A 24,136-nucleotide genomic window follows, 5' to 3' on the forward strand; every position below is an offset into this window, starting at 1 on the left:
TGAGAAATAGCATCTTGTTTTAATTTGAATTTTTGATTACTTATGAAGTTGAACATTTTTTAACGTTTAGTGCCTTATCTTTTATTCTTTTATAAATTCATTGTTCATGGCCTTTCCCCATACTTGTATTGTAGACCTCTTCTTTTGAATAGTGAAAGTTCTTTATCCTGATTTAGGAGATGCAAATATCTTCCTCTTTTGTGCCTTTTAATTGTGTTTATTTTTTTCCAACAGTCAAACAATATTCTTTCATGATTCCTTTCATTACTTTTTTTTTTAAGATTTATTTATTTGAGAGAGAGAGAGAGACAGACAGAAACAGCACACGGGGAGGGGTAGAGGGAGAGGGAGAGAAGCAGACTCCACTAAGCACAGAGCCCAATGTGGGGCTCAATTCCACAACTCTGAGATAATGACTTGAGCCAAAATCAAGAGTCCCACGCTTAACTGACTAAGCTACCGAGGCGCCCCCCTTTCATTACTTTTGAGCCTTGAAAGTCCTTATCTGAATTAACTAAGTTGTGTTTGATCTGATAAGTGGGGGGAGGGAGCATCAGCATCTTTTGGGATATATTAGCTCTGGAGTTACCACAATTAACCAAGTAGGATAACTTCTTCATTTTCTTCTAGATTTTTTCTTTTATTTTTTACATGTAACTCTTTAAACAAGGTTCACTTTATTTTGATATTATGGAGATTACTTAAAAATAAAATCTTTTTTTTTTTTAAGATTTTATTTGAGAGAGAGAGCACACATGTGCACAAGGGGGTGGGGAGGGGCAGAAGGAGAGGGAGAAACAAACTCCCCGGGCACCTGGGTGGCTCAGTTGGTTAAGCGACTGCCTTCGGCTCAGGTCATGATCCTGGAGTCCCAGGATCGAGTCCCGCATCGGGCTCCCTGCTCGGCAGGGAGCCTGCTTCTCCCTCTGACCCTCCCCCCCTCATGTGCTCTCTGTCTCTCTCATTCTCTCTGTCTCAAATAAATAAATAAAATCTTTAAAAAAAAAAAAAAAAAGAAACAAACTCCCCGCTGAGCAGGGAGCTCCCTGCGGCTGGATCCAGGGACTCTGGGATCATCCCCTGAGCCCAAGGCAGACTTAACCGCTTAACCAACTGAGCCACCCAGGTGCCCCAAAAATAAAACCTTTTTTTTTTTTAAAGATTTTATTTATTTACTCATGAGAGACAGAGAGAGAGAGAGGCAGAGGGAGAAGCAGGCTCCCCGCTCTGCGGGGAGCCCGATGCCGGACTCGATCCCAGGACCCTGGGATCATGACCTGAGCTGAAGGCAGACGCTTAACCGACTGAGCCACCCAGGTGTCCCAGACCTTAAAAAAATAAGTAAAACAAAAATCTTTGGGGCACTTGTCTGGCTCAGTCAGTAGAGCACGCACCTCTTAATCTCAGGGTTGTAAATTTGAGCCCCACGTTGGGGCTCAAATAAAATATTCTTTTTTTTAAAGATTTATTTATTTATTTATTTATTTGAGAGAGAGAATGAGAGAGAGAGAGCATGAGACGGGGGAGGGTCAGAGGGAGAAGCAGACTCCCCGCCGAGCAGGGAGCCTGATGTGGGACTTGATCCCAGGACTTCAGGATCATGACCTGAGCTGAAGGCAGTCGCTTAACTGACTGACACCCAGGCGCCCCTCAAATAAAATCTTAAAGAAAAAAAAAAAGTAAAAAATAAAATATTTTTTATTTATATTATTTTATATATTATAATATTTTATTTATTTATTTATATTGTGGAGTGGCTCCAACTTGAGATCCAAATGGTAGTTTTTTCCCCCACTACTATTATTGTAAAATCCATCTCTTCACATTGGTTTGCAATATTTGCTTAACATTTTTGTTTTCAGCTATGTTTATGTTCTTCCAGATGAATTTTCACATCCACTATGCTGCAAGGACCAATTTGGTTTTGACCTTTAGAAATTTGCTCTATTTGATAGAAGTGTGGCGTTTTCATTACTTCTTAAATGAAGAACTTCCTCAGGATATCTGAACAATTCTCTTGGGTGGAAGCCTGATGTCAAAACCCAAGAAAACAGAACCAAATTAAATCCAGCTTCCAAAGTGCTCCTGCCTTGTTGGGGTTACTATGAATGGCCTTAGGTCAAAATTCCAAGGCATAATTCAGGGAATGACTTCACAGAGTATATCCCCAGATCTCCTCCCAATACATAAATCTATATTAATGGAGATTTAGGCTTTAACCCTTCTAATCTTTTAGCTAGGAGCTGTCCAAAAGAACTTTCTGCTATGATGGAGATGTCCTATGCTACCATGTCCAATAAGATAGCCACTAGCCACAGGTTGTTATTGAGCACTTGAAATGTGGCTAGTGCACTTGAGGAACTGAATATTTAAATTTGTAATTCTATTTAATTTAAATGTGTGTAACCACATATGACTTATTGGCCACCAGAGTAACTGTTAAGACTGGATCTTGGATCCAGTTCCCTTGGATCTCAGTTTTAATATTACATTATCATTGCTAAACTCAAAATACTTCTGACTTTGCCAGGCACTATACTCGGTGAGGTTAGACAGTCACAGTAAGACAGTTTCTATTCTAAGCTTACAATTAAAGGAAAGAAAAGGTCAGTTTTTAACCCAGAGATGAGCTAGATCGTTAAGACTCTAGTCTAGAGACTTGCCCATCGTGTTCCGCAGTAAGCATGAGCGGGGCAAGCAGGTACCCTGTCACTGCATCAAAGAGGAAGAAGAGCGGGCTTGCTTGTAGCAGAGTGGGTGACACGCAGGGCTTACAAGAAGCTCAGTTCCCTGCACATTGGAGGTCTGGCCGAGCAGCTCCGAGGAGCGGCTGCTCTCCCTTCTCTTAAACGTGGAAAGGAAGTGAGGAGGCCACGGGGCCCAGTCGGGTCTCATGCCACCTGGAATCTGAGGCCCGCCAACTACTGGACTGGAGCTGGCATGGACACGAACGTACCTCTTCCTATACTAACGGCACTCAACCAATGTGAAAACTGAAATGCGGGCTTCAATGGTGAATGGGGGTAGGAGGGAGGGTAACCGTGGGAAGGAGCGTGGTCAGATTGACAGGGGCTCCCTAGAGACAGAGCGGTGGAAGACCAGAAGAAAAGGAGGCAGGGCTCCCGTGAGGAGGGTCTGGGAACACAAGGGCTCTTGGCCAGGTGGCCCCAGGGTGAGGGTGACAGGAGGTTCGCGGTCCAGGGAGCTGCTGTGGGTCGCCGCGGCCAGGTCACAAGATGGCCGCTGCTTCGCCGGGGCTTTCCGTGCCGGACCTAGGGGCTGGTGGTAGGTGCTGCGGCCCGGGGCAGCGGCAGGCGGCCCTGGGGGAGTCAGCTGCAGGGAGGGCAGGCTGAGGAGAGGACAAACACACCGTCGGAAGCAGGAGGGGAGAAAGGAAGCACGCGCGCGCGGAGCTGGGCCGCGCGGGCCGAGGGCCTTCGGAAGAAGGGGAAAGCCGGGGTGGGCTACTGCCGCGGGGAGGGGGCTGGAGGTCAGGTGGCAGCGCCGGCCAGGGCAGCGGGTCTGCGCGTTGGGCCTGGGCGCGGCGGCGGCGGCGGCGCGCGCGGGCCGCCGGGAAGTTGGGAGAACGGCGTGCGGGAGCGCGCGCGCGCGCACGCGGGACCGGGCCGCGAGCAGCCGCGGCCGCCGCGGTTGCCTCCCTTAGCCACCAGTGCTCCCGACTCGGCTCCTCAGGAGGGAGCGGCCAGTGGGCCCGTATCTTGTCAGCGAGGTTCGAGGCCGGGCTGCCGTGGCCACCTCCTCCTGGTACCTGGGCCGCCCGGAGGAGCCGGGGCCGGAGCACCGTGGGCTGACTGACCCGGGGAGCTGACACCGCTGGACACGAAGGCGGAGGCGCGCGTCTGGCAGTCGCCTGGAGCCGAGAGGAGGCCGAGGGGACCATGTCCGGGAGGAACCTCCACCTCTCCACCACCGAACGCGTCATCAAAGGTGCGGGGCGGGCAGGGCCCTCCTTGTTCACCCGCGGGAAACGGCCTTCGGCCGGGCGACGGCGGGGGACGGAGGGCGGGGAGCCGGGAAGGGGGGGGCGGGAGGGCGGCGGGGGACCCTGGCTGCGTCGGTCCGGGAGGAGGACCTGGAGGGAGTGTGAGAGAGGGGAGGGGGAGCCCCGCAGGGCAGTCCTTGGGCGTTTTCTGTTGCACCTTGATCTGTAGCTAGCTGGAGATTGCTAATTTATCTCCCGTAGTGTGGGACTTGCGGGTGGGGTGGGGATTTCTTCTCCCGCCACCCCAAAGGGCCAGGATCCCCATCTTTTTTAAAAGAAACGATTCCTCTTTTCTCGTCTTTTATCTGTGAAGCCATTTAGGGTGATGTGGGCAGGGACTTTAGTAGATTCTTCCAAGTCAGATCTTTCTGCCGCTCCCCTTCTTTAGGATCTAATTATCTCGCCCCTCCCCCCCCCTTTTAAGGACGTTTACCATGTACCTTTTGGCCCACTTTCTACAGATCATCACAAGTCACTGCTGTTATTTAAAAGAAACAGTGTGGTGAAATAAATACAAATAAATCCATTTTGTGATGTGTGAAAGGGATTTACAGATCTCTTGACATGATGTTGGTGCTTTTTTTTTTTTTTTTTGGCTGTAGAGACTTGAAGAAGGATATTCTCTGATTCAGATGTCTAACCAAAACTAAAATGTTCCTTACTGTAGGGTTTTACATTGTAGCTGTTTCTGCTCTTAAACTACTTATACTGGTTTAAACATAACCTCTATTTATGCACTTCTGTTCAGCCGTGACACTTAGGTACAACTCTTCGCTCTTGAGTTTTAACTATCGGTTTGAAAGCACTATTTATAAGAAGGGAGTGTACACCTAAGCGAGCTGTGTTAGTGGCTTCTGATAAAGGGGTTAGCTCTAAGTGGGCAAAACTATTAAAATACTTTTATTTTTTCATTTTGGTAATTAGAAAGAGAAAGGAAACTAAGATTGGTGACAGAATACGTTTTTGTTTTTGTTTTAATGTGGAAAAGCCTATTGAATGTTCAGTGAAGGGGGAGAATTTTAGTGTTTAACTTAAATTTTTTCTCCCTAACACATGAATCATCATAAATGTTGATTTTCTACACTACTAATTTTAGTGTGTAACTTAGTTTTTTCCCCTCTAAAAAGTCAAGATCATAAGTGATGATCATGAACACTGATTACCTACACTATATAATGTTCAGTAAATAAAATGGGGTTTTTGAGATTTATCTACTCAGATCGTCTGGTATTATTAAGGATCGAAGTGAATTGTTCATATAACTGACATTTAGCCCTTTAACTTAAATAATTTTGACCATTTTAATGTCAGTTTTTATAGTATATAACCCATAAAGAGTATAAACCTTCTCTTAAGATAAAGAATATACTAAACATAACCTTTTTTGATAAATCAAGGTCAGTTGTGTACATTAATTTCTGTCCTGTGCTGTTAACATGGCTGGTGCATTCTGCTGTTTAAGGGTGTTGGCAGTTTCCTCCTGTACCAAAATGACTCCTTACTGCTATACTGTTTAATGCTTTTGTCTGTTTTTTGTTTATCTTCTCCAGTACTGTTCTTTATCTGTCAAAATATGCTCTTCTAATCTGCTGTTTCTAAGCTGAAGTAGGCAGGGAAACCAGATAAACCAGAATTGTGTGTCAAGTTAGAATAAATAGGATCTCAGTGAAGCTTAGTGGCAGTCCTCAGACCTTTAGGAATCTCAAATTCTGATCGCCATTGTGGCATGTAATTCCCACCATAAGATGCCATAAGATATAAAGGAAATTTTAAAATAACCCTTTCAGACCCTTAAATATAGAAGTAAAGTAAAATGAAACATAGTTAAAAGGCAGGTGCTCTCTTATTGCTAGGCATGCTCACAGTTAAGTAAACACTTCCATTGTCTGTATAATTTGTTTTTTGGCCAAATTATAAATTACTGCATGTTGTATACTTACAAGATTACGCTTAAATAAATGAAATACAATGATTTCAAGCCCTTACTTAGAGTTTGTGGATTTATCTTAAATGTAAATACTGTAGTGTGAGAACTTGACCACAGCAATTTTGGCTTCTCTGTGACTTATGTTGCTTTTTTCCTGGGTTTTCCAGAGTTTGAAATAATTGAGGTTTGTTCTAAGAAAATAAGGTGTCACTGTATATGTAGCTAAGGTCCATTGTATTGGGTACTAAATCCTGATCTGATGTTATCTTGTCTGGCCAGAGTTGTCTGCATTTATTCACAGCTGGAAATCTTTTTCAGAGGTGAGCACACCCCAGTTATTTTTGGTTCTGTCATTTCCTGTTAACTTTAAAGTCTACTTAATTGTTTTGTTTGAACAAATCTTGGAGAAAAGTGGGAGGGAGTGACTAGTATTTTAGTGTCCTTTAAACAGCAACTTTCCTAAAATGAAGAAGGACTAGACTGATAGTCAGAAAACCTAGGTTTTACTGCATCAGGAGCTTACTTGTGACCTTGCCCTTTTTTTTTAACCTTGCTTTTTTTACTTAAACTCCCTCCCTTTTCTTTTTTTCCAATAATCTCATGGGCAAAATAGGGTTAATAATACCTTCTTTGTCAAGCATCTGAGCCATGCAAATGATATAACTGACATGAAAAGCTTAAGACAGGTTGTAATATGAAACATGATAGATGAGTTTCTACATAAGTGGTTAGTAGAAAAATCATTAACATTTTTTATTTTTTTATTATTATTTTTTTAAAGATTTTATTTATTTATATATCAGAGAGAGAGAGCACAAGCAGGGGGAACAGCAGGCAGAGGGAGAAGCAGGCTCCCCCCTGAGCAGGGAGCCGGATGTGGGACTCGATCCCAGGACCCTGGGATCGTGACCTGAGCCTAAGGCAGACGTTTAACCGACTGAGCCACCCAGGTGTCCCTCATTAACATTTTTAAAAGATTTATTTATTTAGAGGGCGCATGAGTGGGGGGAGGGGCAGAGGGAGAGGAGAGAGAATCCCAAGGAGACTCCATGCTGAGCACAGAGCCCAACGCAGGGCTCCATCCCACAACCCTGAGATTATGACCTAAGCTGAAATCAAGAGTGGGTCGCTTAACAGACTGAGCCACCCAGGCACACCTCATTAACACTTTTTTGAGAATTCATTAACATTTGAAAAATATCAGAATTAGAAAGTATATGAAATTATAAGTTGGAAAACTGTTAAGGTCAGGAAAATACCTGTTCTACAATTTATTTTTTTATTTTTAAGCAATTTCTGCACCCAACATGGGACTCAAACTTACAACCCCCTCTGTCAAGTGTTGCATGAACTGACTGAGCCAGGCAGGCACCCCATCCCCTTCTATGATTTAGAGGATATCTGGGTGGAATCCCATGTGTAACAACATGAAGAGACTAGTACAGTTCTGTCTAGTACTTTTTTAGCAGCTGGTTTCTTCCCTAGCAGTTGAAGGTGTTTATTTTATGTTTAAAAATGTAAAAATTGTTATGATTTCATTCATTCATTGTTTGTGGAGAGCCATCTGCAATGTATGCCAACAAGTGCTCATTTGTTTCTTGTTTTAAAATAATAGTTGTGTGTGCCTCTAGAACAGTCAATTGCACTGTGGCATCACTACTGGTATCTAGAGCAGAAAAAAACCAGAAACTCAAATGATTGAATTGTGAAATCTTTTAGCTTGATTTTCTTTTTTTTTCCCCCCTGGTTTCCAATTTTTTTCCTGTTTGAGAGAATTTTTTTTCTTTGACAGTGATTTTTTTTTTTTTAAGATTTTTATATATTTATTTGACAGAGAGAGAGACACAGCGAGAGAGGGAACACAAGCAGGGGGAGTGGGAGAGAGAGAAGCAGGCCTCCCGCCGAGCAGGGAGCCCGATGCGGGGCTCGATCCCAGGACCCCGGGATCATGACCTGAGCCAAAGGCAGTTGCTTAATGACTGAGCCACCCAGGCGCCCCTCTTTGACAGTGATTTTTTTAAAAATGATTTATTCTCCTGGACTGAATCTTTTCCAAAGCAACAAAGAAATTTCACTAGGAATTATGTGACAGATGTGGAGAGTCCATTGTTGGTGGCCAAATGGTGTTCACAGAAAAGTCAGACTTCTTTTCAGTAAGATGCTCAGACATTTCTCCCCTTCATTTGGAATTCAAGTGTATTATATATTCATAGGATGTACTGTGTCATTTGTAGCACACAGAGGCTACTGGTTCTTTAATATTCTGCCAGTCAGAATAGTGTAGCTATGGCTTTCTTAAAAGAATAGTATGGACAAAAATTGCTATTTTCACAAGGTTACCCTGAAGCCTGTTTCAGTCTCTGGTACCTATGCCTCATTTATTTCCACAGCTCTTGTCCCCTCTTGCCTTTTTTTGTATTAGAATGGATTTACCAAGGGTTTGTGTGTTTTTGTTTTTGTTTTTAATTTTTTTCTTTTTCATTATTAAGGATTTTATTTTTTACTTTTATTTTTTTTAAGATTTTATTTATTTATTTGACAGAGACACAGAGAGAGAGGGAACACAAGCAGGGGGGAGGGGGAGAGGGAGAAGCAGGCCTCCCGCTGAGCAGGGATCCCGATGATGCAGGCTCCATGTGGGGGATGCGAGGCTCGATGCAGGGAGGGGGATGCGGGGCTTAGTGAATGAGCCACCCAGGTGCCCCCTTTTACTTTCTTAATAGGATTACAGTTTTTGAAAATATAATAAAGTTGGTCAGAGGTAAAAAAAAATACAATTAAGAATTGCCTCAAAACAGCTAGGCTTGGGAAAGGCTACCATCGTATTTAAGGATTTGGTAGTGTCTTAATGAGGGAAAGCTAAAAAGAAGAAAATGAGTTTTAAAGTATATTGGGGTGCCTGGGTAGCTCAGTCGTTAAGCATCTGCCTTCGGCTCAGGTCATGATCCCAGAGTCCTGGGATCGAGCCCCATGTTGGGCTTCCTGCTCAGCGGGGAGCCTGCTTCTCCCTCTCCCTCTGCCTCTCCCCCTGCTTGTGCTCTCTCTCTCTCTCTCTCTCAAATAAATAAATGAATAAAATCTTAAAAAAAAATAAAGTATATTATACCTGATGTGAAGTGGGGGTAACTTGTTTAGCAGAAAAAGAAGTTGTTTCAGCTACATAGGGTTTGGGGAAACATGCAGAAGTAAGGATGGAGAAAAAGTATAATTGACTAAGGAGTAGACAGCGTGGGTAAAATTAGGAACGTCAAAGAATTGAAAGACGTAAAAGAAGAAAGAGGAGAAGAGGGATAGCTGAAAACTGCTAGGGCAGTTGACAGTGATTCCATTAAGGGAACAGCAAGATTATTTTGATGGCTCTATGTTTAAAAAAACCCAAAGCTTAATTGGCTTATAAATGTAACTCAGAATTACAGATGATTCAAACATACAAGCAGATATTATGAAAGTGAGACAGACTTGTTTTTATTTTATTGAAGAGATTGTGAAAAAGGTAGAAAAAGTTGATAGAGGGATAAAGTAAATATTAAAAAGCACTAATAAGCAGAGGAGATAGAAAGGGTTTTCTAAGTGTATTTCCCATCCCTGTTAATCAGACTACTTACCCATTTAGTCCCTGGCTCCAATGACAAGCCTGGGAGTCAGGCCACACTCTTATCCCTTTCACTTCACATCCAGTTCTACCAGACTCAGTTCTATGGACTTCTGGTTTGTACAGAACCTTCTACGTCATCTCCCTCTGACATTTTACTTATACTATTGCAGTAGCCTCTTGCTAGGGCTATTTAATCTAATGTCCATGGTGCCATCATGATCTGTGGATAATGTAGAGGATTATTATTGTTCTTGAACCCCTTTATGAGCACTTTCTGCCCATAAGATAAATTCTAATTTTGTTGATGTATAGTTCTCTTCATGCTAAACCCCCAGTACTGTGTTACTTTCTCCTCATTTCATACCCCTGTTCCCAAACTTACTTTACTCGTACTTGTAGTTCCCCAGAATGCCATGAAATTTTATATCTGTGAATGGGTTCTTTGCATTATTTTTATGTAGAACCTTGTGCCCCAACTTGATCAGCCCTTATTTATCTTTCAAGATTTAGCCAAGTGGATATCTGAAAAGCTTTTTCTCCTTTACTACTAAGAGGCTGTATAGAATAATGGTTTTAGAACACGGCCTTGAAATCAGACACACCTGGATCCAAATTCTGCTTCTTTTAGTAGCAGCCCGACCTTGGACCAGTCACTTAATCTCGTTTTTCCTCAGTTTCCCTATCTGAAGTAAAGGGATAATAGAACCTAGTTTACAGGGTAGTTGTAAGGATTAAATAAACGCCACAAGCTGCAGTGACAGGTGCCTAGTAAGTGCTCAATACATGTTAGCTGCTATTAGCAGCAGCAGCAGCAGCAGCAGCAACAGAAGATACTGTCTCCTGTATGCTCCCATGAGCAGTCTCATTGCTTTTCAAATTTCTCTAAATATTTTTATGTTATTATACTAAACAGTTCTCTTCAAGGGCAAGGACTGTGTATTATTAATGCTGAATATATTGCTTAGCACATAGGTGCTTAGTAAATGTTTAAGTGAAAGCATAAGAAGCTTATTTTATGGAAGACAGTTTAGAAAAGGGCAGGGGCTCTGCTCATTACTAGCTGTGTGACTTTTGTCATTTATTTTCCTTGCTTCAAGTTTAAAATGGGAGATAACAGTACCTACCTCAGAATTTAAAGATTGCATTTCATATTGTATGTAAAGTGCTTAACATAGTGCCCATAGTGAGTGCTTAATAAATGTTAGCTGTTCTTTATTAAGAGTTAATCTTGAATCTTAGTGAGATTTGACAGCAGATCTGTTTGACTTTATTATTATAATTTTGTAGATCTGTTTGACTTTAAGTGGCATACGTAAAATGAAGTTTTAAGAGTGTTGTATTTTTTTTTTATTTAAAGATTTTTATTTATTTATTTGACAGAGAGAGAGAGAGCGAGAGCAGGAACACAAGCAGGGGGAGTGGGAGAGGGAGAAGCAGGCTTCCTGCCGAGCAGGGAGCCCGATGTGGGACTCGATCCCAGGACCCTGGGATCATGACCTGAGCCGAAGGCAGACGCTTAACGACTGAGCCACCCAGGCGCCCCAAGAGTGTTGTATTTTTTTAAAAGATTATGTATTTATTTATTTGAGAGAGAGTGTGTGTGGGGAGGGGCAGAGGGAGAGAATCTTCAAGCAGACTTCCTCCTGAGTGGGGAGCCCAATGCAGGGCTCGATCTCACGACCCATGAGATTACGACCTGAGCCGAAACCAAGAGTCAGATGCTTAAACCAACTGAACCACCCAGATGCCCCAAGAGTGTTGTATTTTATACTTTCCAACTGTAGTCTCCTTAGGAACTTTTGAAAGGATTTAAACCTAAAATCCTTAATAAGAAAAATGGTGAAATTTTCCTTGTCTAAAGTATAGATAGAATTTTAGAAATCGTAAACAGATGTTTAAACAAATACTCGATGAATTCCTACTAGAAGCAACATGTTTCTCTTTATACTTAGAAGCTTAAATACTGTCTTCGAAAGTACTCAGTGTAGCATATAATGGCCTCACAAAAGTGTGACAGAAAATCAGAACTATGGAGCTTCCTATGACTAATAGCACCATGAAGAGCAGATGACTAAATGGTAGACTATATCTGGTATGAAAGGTTTGCTCCCTCACTTTACAAATTGATAATCCTTTCAAGTTTAAACTTTGTTGATCAGTAGCCTAAAGAGGTAAGACTTAATTTGTGGGTTTTTGTGTGTACATTTTGTTCTTGTGACCTAAGGCTTTGTGGAAGTTTAAAAATAAAATAGGATAAAATAAAAAACTAAAATTTTTAAAAAACATAAATAAAATAGTTTTAATGAATGGCCAAAGTAATAAAGGTAATTGGTGGATTTATCCATGAAAGGAGGCTACTTATTTTTTACTTTTGCACACTGTTTTATTGAAAACATATGATGTCACTATAAACTTACTATTTCTCTCAGACTATCACTGATAGTGGTTATTACTTAATTGGTTCTGGGAGGGCTAGTTCCCAGTACTTTGAAAGCATGCTCTATGACTATCAAAGAATAGAAGGAATATCTCAAAGAGCTGTGTCAGATCAGTGAAATAAAATTACTTGTTCTAATAGGTTATGAAAGGATCTGAAAGCTGCTTATGAGTTTCAGTAATATTTAACATAACGTCTTCAGCAGTGTTTAACTGGTTCATGATTGGAAAAGCAGGTGAGTAGATTAGGAAGTAAGTCTGCAAAAGTAGGGCAGGCTTGCTGGCTTAAAATAGGAATGAAAGCAGGGTTATTTGTAGTGAACAGAGATAGCTATTTAGGTAAATCCTAGTGTCCCATGAGGGTAAGACCACAATAATCTAAAAATAATAGCTTATAGGCCAATAACTTCGAAGGTTTATCTTTCATACTTACTGCAGGATTAAAGTGGTCATCACCAATGTTTTCTTTCTCTTTTATGCAGATTTGCTTCCGATGTTAGGTATACTTACCTAAAAATATCATTTGTGTAGTAGATGTATATTGTAGCAGGATACTGGACTGATTTTGCCTGTGAAAAGGCTGCAGAATTTTTTCAGTGTACTTTAGAAACTTAGTTTTAAAAATGTATTAAGTTTTTACTTTTAGGTAAGAGATTCACAGGATGTTATAAAGAAATGTACAGGGAGGTCCTATACTTTCTCCCCTAGGTCTCTGTCCTCTAGTGTCAGCATCTCACACTACCACTCACTATATCAAACCGAGAAATTGACATTAGCACAGTCCACAGAGTTTATTCAAGTTTCACCAGTTATACGTGAACTTGTGTGCACATGTATTTGTCTACATGTGTAGACTTGCATAACTACCACCACAATCAAGATGTTTAAGTGGAAACATCACCACGAGACTCCTGTGTTACTGCCCCTTTGTAGCCACACCCATCCCCTTCAAGAAACCAGTTTTATTGTTTATTGTTTTGAATCATGTGCACACTTGGTTTGATTAGGTTTTTTGCTTCTGAGTTGGAAGCACTGTTAAATAATTTTTATTGAAATAAGGTAATCTAACAACAACTGACTCATGGTAAAAAGCTAAGTTAAAATGTGTTACCAGGGGCACCTGGCTGGCTGAGTCAGTAGAGCCTGCAACTCTTGATCTCGGGGTGTTGAATTCAAGCCTAGTGGTGGACATAGAGCTTACTTAAAAATAATAATAAAATGTGTTAGCAATTTTGGAGCACTAAAAGCATTCTTGGATAATATATATAGACCTAGAATGATAATTCTCAACTCTGGTTACCAATCAGAATCAGCTGTGAAGCTTAGAAAAATGGGTACTGTGGCCCCATTTTAGATTATCTGGAAAGCAGTGTTGAGTATAAAAATGCAAGTTACAAAAGAATACACAGTATGATACCATTTATATAAAATTTAAAATATACTATGTTGTATATAGATACATTTGTAACAAATTATATACATGTGGGAGGATACACAACTACTGAAATGTGGTAATTACCTCTGGAGAGGAATCAGATGGAGGTTGCTCAATTATATCTGCAGTATTTTAGTTCTTAAAAATATTTGAAACTCAGGGGCACGTGGGTGGCTCAGTTGGTTAAGCGACTACCATCGACTCAGGTCATGATCCTGGAGTCCCTGGATCGAGTCCCACATCGGGCTCCCTGCTCAGCAGGGAGTCTGCTTCTCCCTCTGACCCTCCCCCTCTCATGCTCTCTCTCTCTCTCTCTCTCTCTCATTCTCTCTCTCAAATAAATAAATAAAATCTTTAAAAAAAAAAATATTTGAAACTCAGGACACCTGAGTGGCTCAGTCGGTTAAGCATCTGCCTTTGGCTCAGGACACGATCCCAGAGTCCTGGGATCGAGTCCCGCATACCAGGGACTCGCTAAGCTCCTTGCTCAGCGGGGAGCCTGCTTCTCCCTCTGCCTGCTGCTCCCCTTGCTTGTGCTCACTCTCTCTTTCTGACAAATAAATAAATAAAATCCTAAAACAATATATTTGAAACAGGTATGGCAAACTTAGTATTTTAAATCTACATGGTAGGTGCATGGGTAGGTAGCAACATTTGTAGTATTTCCTATACCATTTTATGTAAAATTATTTTTGAAATATTTCATTAAAAATATCCATACATACAGTATATTATGTATATGTCTGGAATTTCTTCTTTTCTCCCTTTTAGTATACCTTTTATTTATTTTGGTGCCAAGAGTGGAATGCTGCTATAACAAATATCTGAAAATGTGGAAGTGGCTTTGGAACTTTGAGAAGACCCAGCTCAAGTCTCAATTTTCTGATGTCCTTCCTTGATTTCTGTAGTCACCACTGATACCCCTTTATATTCTTCCATAGTTAGAGTCTATCCATACAATGTATTGCTTAACTTCTCTGTGTTCATATTAAATCTTGTGATTTGAATATGAATTATTTTTTCTACTTAAATAGAACATAGGGGTGCCTGGCAGGCTCAGTCAGTGGAGCATGCAACTTTTGATCTTTGAGGGTTGAATTTGAGCCCCACATTGAGTGTACAGATTACTTAAGAATAAAATTTTTTTTTAAATTTATTTTTAAATTATTTTTTAAAAGATTTTATTTATTTATTTGACAGAGAGAGAGCACAAGCAAGGGGAGCAGCAGAGGGAGAGGGAGAAGCAGAATCAGGCTCCCTACTGAGCAGAGAGCCTGATGTGGGGCTCTATCCCAGGACCCTGGGATCATGACCTGAGCCGAAGGTAGATGTTAACCAACTGAGCCACCTTAAAAATAAAATTCTTAAAAAAAACAACATAAAGTTCTTCAAGTTAGAGTCCATTTGTTAAAATTGTATAATCTATAAATGACTTACACAATGTGAACATGTAATAGGTGCCAAATAAGTATTGGATTATTTAACTTAGAATATAACTACTTCCCTAGTATTTTTGAATTTTACTTAAAGAACCCTTCCAGCTCTCTTTCTCCTATAGATTTCAGAACTTTAGACTTTAACAAATATTATTATTATCCAGTTCCATAAAGGCTAGGCCTAAAAACTTAGATCTATTCTAAATGAATTATTATTGAATGTTTTGTTTTTCAGTTACTATCCTACAGTATTTCAGCTTTTAAAAGGATGACACTGGATAATTAGACTTGAATTGTAAACTTCCCCAAACTGGTATTGTTGGAGATGAAGCTAAAATGTCAGAGTTTCTTAAAGAAACAGGAGAGAGTTGGTGATTGTACCCAGTCTTTCCTAGCTTTTATTATTAGGATGAGAGAAAGGTAGTTTTAGTTGTGGTCAGTGAATTTCTTCTAAGTTTATGCTTTTAAATCAAGTTAAGGAGGTCAGCAACAGTAAGTAGAATAACGAAAGAATAAAATGCTTCATTATTACAAAGAAGAACGGTGAAGTCTTAGCATGTGGCATTGTGTGTTTCACATATTGAAGTTGATACTAGAAAGGTAAATTTAGTAATTTATTATTTTTTAAAATCTCTGTTCTCTTTTATGATAGAGCCACAAGTTGCTCACTATTCCTTATGCAATCCAGGTGTGAAGTTTTTTTTTTTTTTAAGATTTTATTTGAGAGAGAGCGAGTGAGAGAGCATGAGTGGGGGGAGGGGCAGAGGGAGAGGGAGAAGGAGACTCCCCATTGATCGGGGAGCCCCATGTGGGCAGACGCTTAAGGGATTGAGCTACCCAGGTGCCCCTGGGTGGGAAGTTTCTGAGTGTATTTCCATAAGAATTAGAGTGGATTCCAGATGACCAATAATAATCACTTCCCTGTCACTCACTTTGTTATGTGGGTTTTTTTTTTTTTATGTAAAAGAGACAGTTATAGCTAATTAACCTGGAATTGTATAAAATCCTTTTGTTTCCATGAGAGTGTATCTTGGATATTTGTTGTGTGTTATGCTACATAGTTCTCATTTGGATTTAAACTTTTTTTTTTTTTTTAAAGATTTTATTATTCATTTGACAGAGAGAGAGGCAGCGAGAGAAGGAATACAAGAAGCTGGAGTGGGAAAGGGAGAAGCAGGCCACCCCACCACCACCAAGCAGGGAGCCTGATGCGGGCTCGATCCCAGGACCCTGGGATCATGACCTGAGCCGAAGGCAGATGCTTAACAACTGAGCCACCCAGGCGCCCCTGGATTTAAACTTTAGTGGCCTCTCAGAGAACTTATTTTTACTGTAACCCATGTTATATTACTTTGAATTATATATTAAGAAAAAAGTATTAGAGATTATTTGGTAAAGCAGTATAGCAAAAGAGGGATAAGAGCTTAGTCTCTGGAATCAACTGACCTGGAATCAAACTCCACCTCCTCCAGTTGCTAGTTGTGAGATCCTCGACAAATTTTCTAACCTCCCTAAACCTTGGTTGCCACATCTGTCAAATAGAGATAATAATACTTAATAGAGGGATGCCTGGGTGGCTCAATCGGTTAAGCGTCTGCCTTCAGCTCAGGTCATGATCCCAGGGTCCTGGGATCAAGTCCCGCATCGGGCTCCTTGCTCAGCAGGGAACCTGCTTCTCCCTCTCCCTCTGCCTGCTCCCCCTTCTTATGCTCTGTCTGTCTCTCTCTGACAAATAAATAAATAATATCTTTTAAAAAAATAATAATAGTTATTAGATTAAATGAGAATATTTATAAAGCCGTTAGCGTAATGCCTGTTGTGTAGTTAGCATACAACTAGTAAACATCATGATCACTATTATTGTTATTGCAACTCCAATTAAGAAAATTGAAATCTAAAACCTATATTGAAACCTATATTGAAAAGGTTTTGTGGATACCATAGTTTTGACAACTTAGCACAATATAAATAATTACTTATGTATCAAAGATTTTTAACTAACTTGTATCAGCAACTTGAATGTATTAATAATAACAACACAATTACCAAGTAGGGTTTATCCCAGAAATGCAGAGTTGTTTTGAAAATCCATCAGTTTACTCTACCATATTAACTACATAAAGGAGTAAACTCATATGATTACTTCAGTAAATTCAGAAAAACCAACTGACAAAAATTATATACCCATTCATGATTTAAACAAACCTCAGAAAACTAGGAATAGGAGGGGGTAGCTTCATCAACTGATGATCATCTAAGAAAAACCTACAGCAAATTCATACTTAATGGTAAAATATTGAATATTAAAATATTAAATATTCCCCTAAGATTAGGAATAAGGCAAGAATGTCCTTGCTTGCCACTTCTGTTCAGCATTGTAACTAGTTGTCCTAGCCATTGAAATAGGGCAAGAAGTAGAATTAAAAGGCATACAGATTGGAAAGGAAGAAATAAAATTGTCTCTATTTACAAATTGCAAGATTGTTTATATAAAAAATCCTAGGTAATCTGCAAAATAACCATTAGTAGTTGAATTTAGCAAAGTCAAAGGTTACAAGGTGAATATATAAAAATCAATTGTATTTTTATATACTATCAGCAAACATTTGGGAAATGAAATTTTTAAAAATTTTATTTAGAATATTTCCAAAACCCACAAAATACATAGGAATAAATGTGACAAAAATGCATAAAATCTCTTTACTGAAAACTACAGGACATTGCTGAGAGAAATTTAAGACTTAAGGAGAGTTACATCATGTTCATGATCAGACAGTGCAAAATTGTTAAGATGTCACTTCCCCAAACTGATTTATAAATAAATGCAATACCAATCAAAATCCTGGGATTTTTTAATAGAAATTGGTAAGCTGATTCTAAAATTTATATGGAGGGTCACCTGGCTGGCTCAATCAGTAGAGCATGTGATTCTTGATTTTGGGGTTGTGAGATCAGGCCCCATGTTGGGTGTAGAGATTACAAATAAATAAACTTTGGAAAAAATAAATAAAGTTTATATGGAAATGAAAAAGACTGAGAATAAGCAAACCAATTTTCAAAAGGAAGAACAAAATTGAAAAATTCAGACTACGTGATTTAAGCCTGGTTTTCCCTCTCCCACTCCCCCTGCTTGTGTTCCCTCTCTCGCTGTGTCTCTCTGTCAAATAAATAAAATCTTAAAAAATATATATTTTGCATTGAGTTATAATGTATCTTTGATTTAGAGAAATCTTTAAGAATTGTTTGGGGGGCGCCTGGGTGGCTCAGTCGTTAAGCGTCTGCCTTCGGCTCAGCTCATAATCCTGGGGTCTGGGGATCGAGCCCCGCATCGGGCTCCCTGCTCGGCAGGAAGCCTGCTTCTCCCTCTTCCACTCCCCCTGCTTGTGTTCCCTCTCTCCCTGTGTTGCTCTCTGTCAAAAAATAAATAAAATCTTAAAAAAAAAAAAAGAATAGTTTGAAGATTAGAGAAGGTTGATAATTGTTGCTCTGTGGGTACTCATTATGCTGTTCCATACTGTATAATAAAAATTTGTCCACATAAGGTGCAAAGCTAATTATCACTTCTGACTGCTGGCTGATTTAGATTTAGCTTCCAAATAGGAAGAGATTTTGAATTTTGACACAAAGATCTGTTGATAACCCATTGATGATCCATTAATGGTCTGGAATTTTTTAGCCATTTTTAAAAAAAAATTTTTAAGATTTTATTTATTTATTTGACAGAGAGAGAGAGAGCACAAGTAGGCAGAGCGGCAGGCCGGGAGAGAGAGAGAAGCAGGCTCCCCGCTGAGTAGAGAGCCAGATGCAGAGCTCAATCGCATGACTCCGGGATCAAGACCTGAGCCGAAGGCAGCCATGTAACTGACTGAGCCACCCAGGCGTCCCTCTTTATAGCCTTTTTGAAACAGTTAGTGAATTCTCGTGTCTGCTGACAGCCAGCAATACTCTGATTTCTGGATGAGTTGCAGCTGATTGGATATTGGTAGTATTACTGTTGGTTGACTCATTTATAATAGAGTTATATACATTTGTAGATTCTCTATTTATTCTTTTAAATAGGTAATACAATAACATGGTACAAAATTTTAAAAGGTATATAGCATAAAGTCTTCTTCCTATTCCTAATTCTGGGCTGCCAGTTGTCTGCCTTAAGGATGTTAAAGCCTACCGTCAAAGGCCACTAGGAACATATCTATAGTCAAATATAAGTTCACATTTATTTAGCTTGCTACAGCAGGGAATAACACACACCAGAATAACTGGGGGGGCATCAGAAGGAGGGAGTTAGCAAAGAAGATACAAAAGGTTTTAGGAGCTGAGGTTAGTCATAGAGTGATTTTAGGGTGGAAATTAGTAGTTTGGGTGGGGATTTCTGTAATTTAGGTGAGTTGCTGAAATAGTCAGTGGTTTTATCTTTAGAACACATGAGTCCCTCAGGAGTTACGGTTATATCGATTTGTCTATGGTATTGGAATATAGCTAATGTTTAAAAAGATTTGAGCTCGGATAGTATGTAAAGCACATTGTGGTTTGGTTTGGTTCAGTTTATCTGTTTTATAAATCATAGTGTTTTTCTGAGTGTTTGTGAGCAATTTGTGTTTTCTCTTTCAATTCACAGTCTCTGCTTTTGATCATTTGTTAACGAAGTTGGAGGACTTAACATTTAGGGGAAGTGATCAATCAAGATCTGTATCATTGTTAGATAGGTTGTGAATGTTTATCAAGCTTTTGATGGTAGTAATTTTGACCTTTATAAGCACTAGGCCACTTTGATCTCTTTCTTAGATGATCATTTGTTAAATCATCTAGCATAATATGTGACTATAGCATTTAAAACCCAGAGATAACACACACATGGCATTTGCAACAAACAGAACCTCAAACAAGAGTTACTATTAAAGTTTGAAATAATGTTCTATATATTCCACATCTATTTGGATCTTCCTTTATTAACCAACTCATTTTTTCCCCTTTAATTTTGGATATGGATTATTCACCTTGTCAGTGTCTGAAGAATTAGTCCTATATGTGGTGATTGTCAAGGTTAAAGGTCTTGGTAGTACTAAAAATAAAGGGCAGGGTGTTTATTGACATCTGGAATCTTGAACTAGCAGAGAGAGAAGAAAATAGCCAAGAGAATAAAGGGAAAAATCATGCAAAGTAGATGGTAATCAGTGGCTTCTGGCATCTTAGAGGTTGTGTTCTGATGATCTTAAAAGTAAATACTCTATTTACATTGTCTTCTGCTTTTGGACCAAAACAGTTCTGCAAATCCAGACTCAGCCACAATGTCTGACCATAGCGATGATGCCAGCAATACACATAATTTATTCTCTGTAGTATCAGTAGTTATGAGTGCATGATACATACCTTTACAGAAGTTCTTTTGATACGTCCCCACAAAGTTCAATTCCTGATCTTTAGATTACAGCTGGCCACTTCAGGTGAATGTAAGGAAGAAGCAGTAGCCACTTGTGGATGTTGAGTCTAAGCTTTAGTTAATTTATTGTATTAACCAGCATTGTCAGAATGAAGAGAGTGGAATCTTCTACTAAAGTACATAATCAGTTTTATAAAGAGTTAGTAGCTGATTATCCTGAAAGTAACAACATGCTGTAACCAAAAATTGACATATCTCCAGGCCTTGGGTTTATTCTATAAAATGTATTATGAATTTCACCAATACAAGCTTATTTAAGCCTAGAGATAAAATCTTTTTGTAGATGGTTGTTGTGTCAGTCTTTGTGTATGAATGTTTTTTTCCTTTAACCTGAAAAATACAGAAACATTGAAGCATATTTACTTTTTTTTTTTTAAGATTTTATTTATTTATTTGACAGAGAGAGACACAGCAAGAGAGGGAATACAAGCAGGAGTGGGAGAGGGAGAAGCAGGCTTCCCACTGAGCAGGGAGCCAGATGTGGGGCTCCATTCCAGGACCTTGGGATCATGCCCTGAGCCAAAGGCAACCGACTGAGCCACCCAGGTGCCCCTAAAAACATTTTTAATAAGGTGAGGGACCAAATCTTTATGTTGCCTCATGATCATTTATAAACCCAAAGATATTGTAGATGTGAGAAACATCTTAATAGTTTTATTATTCTGAATTTAGAGAAGAACAAATTCAAAAGGAATTGTCGTTTGACAAAATGTAAGTCATAACTATCCAAAGAAATAGTTATAGGCAGTATCTTAATTTTTTTTAGATTGTATTTTTAAATTTTTTTAAGTAATCTCTCCCTCCAACGTGGTGCTCAAACTCACATCCCCAAGATCAAGAGTCCAATGCGCACTGACTGAGCCAGCCAGGTGCCCCCAGGCAGTATCTTTAAAAACAGTGATTATTAGGGCGCCTGGGTGGCTCAGTTGGTTAAGCGACTGCCTTTGGCTCAGGTCATGATCCTGGAGTCCCGGGATCGAGTCCCGCATCGGACTCCCTGCTCAGCAGGGAGTCTGCTTCTCCCTCTGACCCTCACCCCTCTCATGCTCTCTCTCTCATTCTCTCTCTCAAATAAATAAAATCTTTAAAAAAATAAAATAAAATAAAAATAAAAGCAGTGATTATTAGGAATGTTAACTTTTCCCCAAAAGTAAAGAACTTAAAAAAAAGATTTATGAGTATTTCAAAAAGCACAGAGAGTTAACACAATATTTTGATAATTTAAGGGATGTCTTATCTGGGCACAAAATAGCTTTGCTTTTTTGACAAAAAGGAAATTAAATTCTAGTTTTACTCCATTTATTATTCATGAATAATTTACATTAAAATGATTTATAAGCCCTTATTTTTAAGCCATTATTTTGTTTACTTTTTATGATAAACCTCTCATATTTGACCAATTTTGTCAAAAATTTTAACATATTTTATTTCTCCCTTCAAATTCTTTTTTGTAGCTATTACAAACCCAGACAAATAAAGTGTACTTACTCTCAGACCTTATACCCTTATAGTATACTGTCAAATTTTTTTTCACTATGTTCTTTCACATCTTGGTGTAACCAGAAATTTCTCTTTTTTTCCAGCTTTACTGAGAAAAAAATTAATTGACATGTAACATGTAATTTAAGGTGTGCAATGTGTTGATTTGATACACCTATATGTTTTGCAAAATGATTACCACCATAGGATTAGTTAAGAATGTATAACACCGTATAATTACCATTTCTTTTTTGTGGTGAAACACACATTTCTTACTTAAGGCAAAATTATTCTCTTTATTTATAGATAAACAAAAACACATCTGATACTATGCATTCTCATTCCCTTGTCTTCACAGATATTCTTTTACATTCCTTCAAAATCATATAACTGCAAGACAATGTTACAGTTAAGGGCCAAGTGAAAGGGGATTTCCGAAGGTGTTAGAAATTTCTACCACCAGAATAATCTCATAACTTCCAGAGAGTTAAAAATTAGGAGGGCTTTTCATTGTCTCTTTTTTTTTTTTTTAAGATTTTTATTTATTTGAGAGAGAGAGCACAAGCAGGGGAGTGGCAGAGGGAGAGGTAGAAGCAGACTCCCTGCTGAGCAGGGAGCCGGATGCAGGGCTGGATCCCAGGACCCCGAGATCATGACTTGAGCTGAAGGCAGACACTCAACTGAGTGAGCCACCCAGGTGCCTCCTTTTCATTGTTTCTTAAGGATTAATCTCTAAATTCTTTTTAGGGTGATGCCAATTAGGCTTTCCCGGGTTTTACATCTCCAAGGCACATCAAAATATGGACTAATTGATAGGGAGGCCTATACAAGGCTGATTTTTTTTTAATGAACTTTCTCCTTTAAAAATAAAAAGATTTATTTATCTAGCTTAGAGAGAGTGAGGGGTGCCTGTGTGGCTCAGTTGTTAAGCGTCTGCCTTTGGCTCAGGTCATGATCCCAGGGCCCTAGGATCGAGCCCCGCATTGGGCTCCCTGCTCCGCGGGAAGCCTGCTTCTCCCTCTCCCACTCCCCCTGCTTGTGTTCCCTCTCTCACTGTGTCTTTCTCTGTCAAATAAATGAATAAAATCTTAAAAAAAATACATCAACATTTAAAAAAAAAAGAGAGTGAGAGAGCATGTGAATAGGGGGGAGGGGCAGAGGGATAGGGAGAGAAACAGACTCCCTGCTGAGCACAGAACCCCACGTGGGGCTCAATCTCAGGATCCTGAGACTGTGACCTGAGCTGAAATCAAGAGTTGGACGTCCAACTGACTGAACCACACAGATGACCTTAAACTTTCTCCTTTGTATCTTGGGGTTTGGGAATTCTTTCAGGGAGGCAGTTTTAGAATTTGAATTGCATTTAGAAATTTCCTTATGTTAAGGAATGCAGACCATTGATAGTCAGAATTGTTTCCTTTTTTTAGAAAAGATTTATTATTATTATTTTAAATATTTTATTTATTTATTTGACGGAGACAGACACAGTGAGAGAGGGAATACAAGCAGGGGGAGTGAGAGAGGGAGAAGCAGGCTTCCCGCTGAGCAAGGAGCCTGATGCGGGTCTCGATCCCAGAACCCTGGGATCATGACCTGAGCTGAAGGCAGACACTTAATGACTGAGCCACCCAGGTGCCCAAAAACATTTATTATTTTTTTAAAGATTTTATTTATTTATTTGTCAGAGAGAAAGAGAGCACAAGCAGGGGGAGCGGTGGGCAGAGGAAGAAGCAGGTCCCCGCTGAGCAGGGAGCTCAATGCTGAACTTGATCCCAGGACCCTGAGCCACCCAGATGTCCCAAGATTTATTTATTTTTAGAGAGAAAGAGAATGTGGGAGGGGAGGGGCAGAGGGAGAGAGAATCTCAAGCAGACTCCCCGCTGGGCATGAACCCGATTCTGGGCTCCATCTCATGACCCTGAGATCTTGACCTGAGCCAAAATCAAGAGTTGGTCACTTAACCAACTCCAGTGCCACCCGGGCACAGCTCCTCTTTTCTTTTAAGGTGCCTCTCAGATAATCTTGTTCATGTCAATAGTTCCCCAAGAGGACATTTATAATTCAGAATTTTTTCTTGGTGAAATTATGCCATTTGTTGAGTTATATTCATAATCTGAAAACCTGAAAGTAATAGATAGAGGAGTCACAGAGTGGACATGGATTTAGACTGAGAAAACTCTCAAATGACCTGTAGTAAGGATGATGCTTTTGCAACCACCTACCTCCCCAAGACCGGAAGTGACACCAAGATCAGCTGTCATCAACTGAGGACTTGTCAGAACCTTTGCTCTAGGCAGACAGAACTAAGCAAAACATATCTCAAGATTATAAGGACTAAGGAAAGTCCTTAGGAGGTTTTAGAAAACAGACCTAATACAAAATTTA

General features: G+C 39.7%; 1 protein-coding gene across 4 annotated transcripts in view; it reads left to right on the forward strand.

Moving 5' to 3' along the window:
• Positions 1-3,625: 3,625 nt before the first annotated feature.
• The window catches only part of PPP3CC (protein phosphatase 3 catalytic subunit gamma), a 97,786-nt gene continuing 77,275 nt past the window's right edge, over positions 3,626-24,136 (forward strand). For 3 of the 4 annotated variants that reach the window (XM_044912840.1, XM_021699024.2, XM_021699025.2), the window contains exon 1: positions 3,639-3,948. In XM_044912840.1, coding sequence (XP_044768775.1) covers positions 3,900-3,948 — 49 coding nt within the window. In that variant the 5' untranslated portion in view covers positions 3,639-3,899. Of the gene's footprint in view, positions 3,949-24,136 lie in introns of all 4 variants that reach the window. The other variant, XM_021699023.2, reaches the window with a different exon arrangement.

The sequence above is a fragment of the Neomonachus schauinslandi genome, chromosome 2, assembly GCF_002201575.2.
Source record: "Neomonachus schauinslandi chromosome 2, ASM220157v2, whole genome shotgun sequence".
In the NCBI taxonomy this organism is placed as follows: Eukaryota; Metazoa; Chordata; class Mammalia; order Carnivora; family Phocidae; genus Neomonachus; species Neomonachus schauinslandi.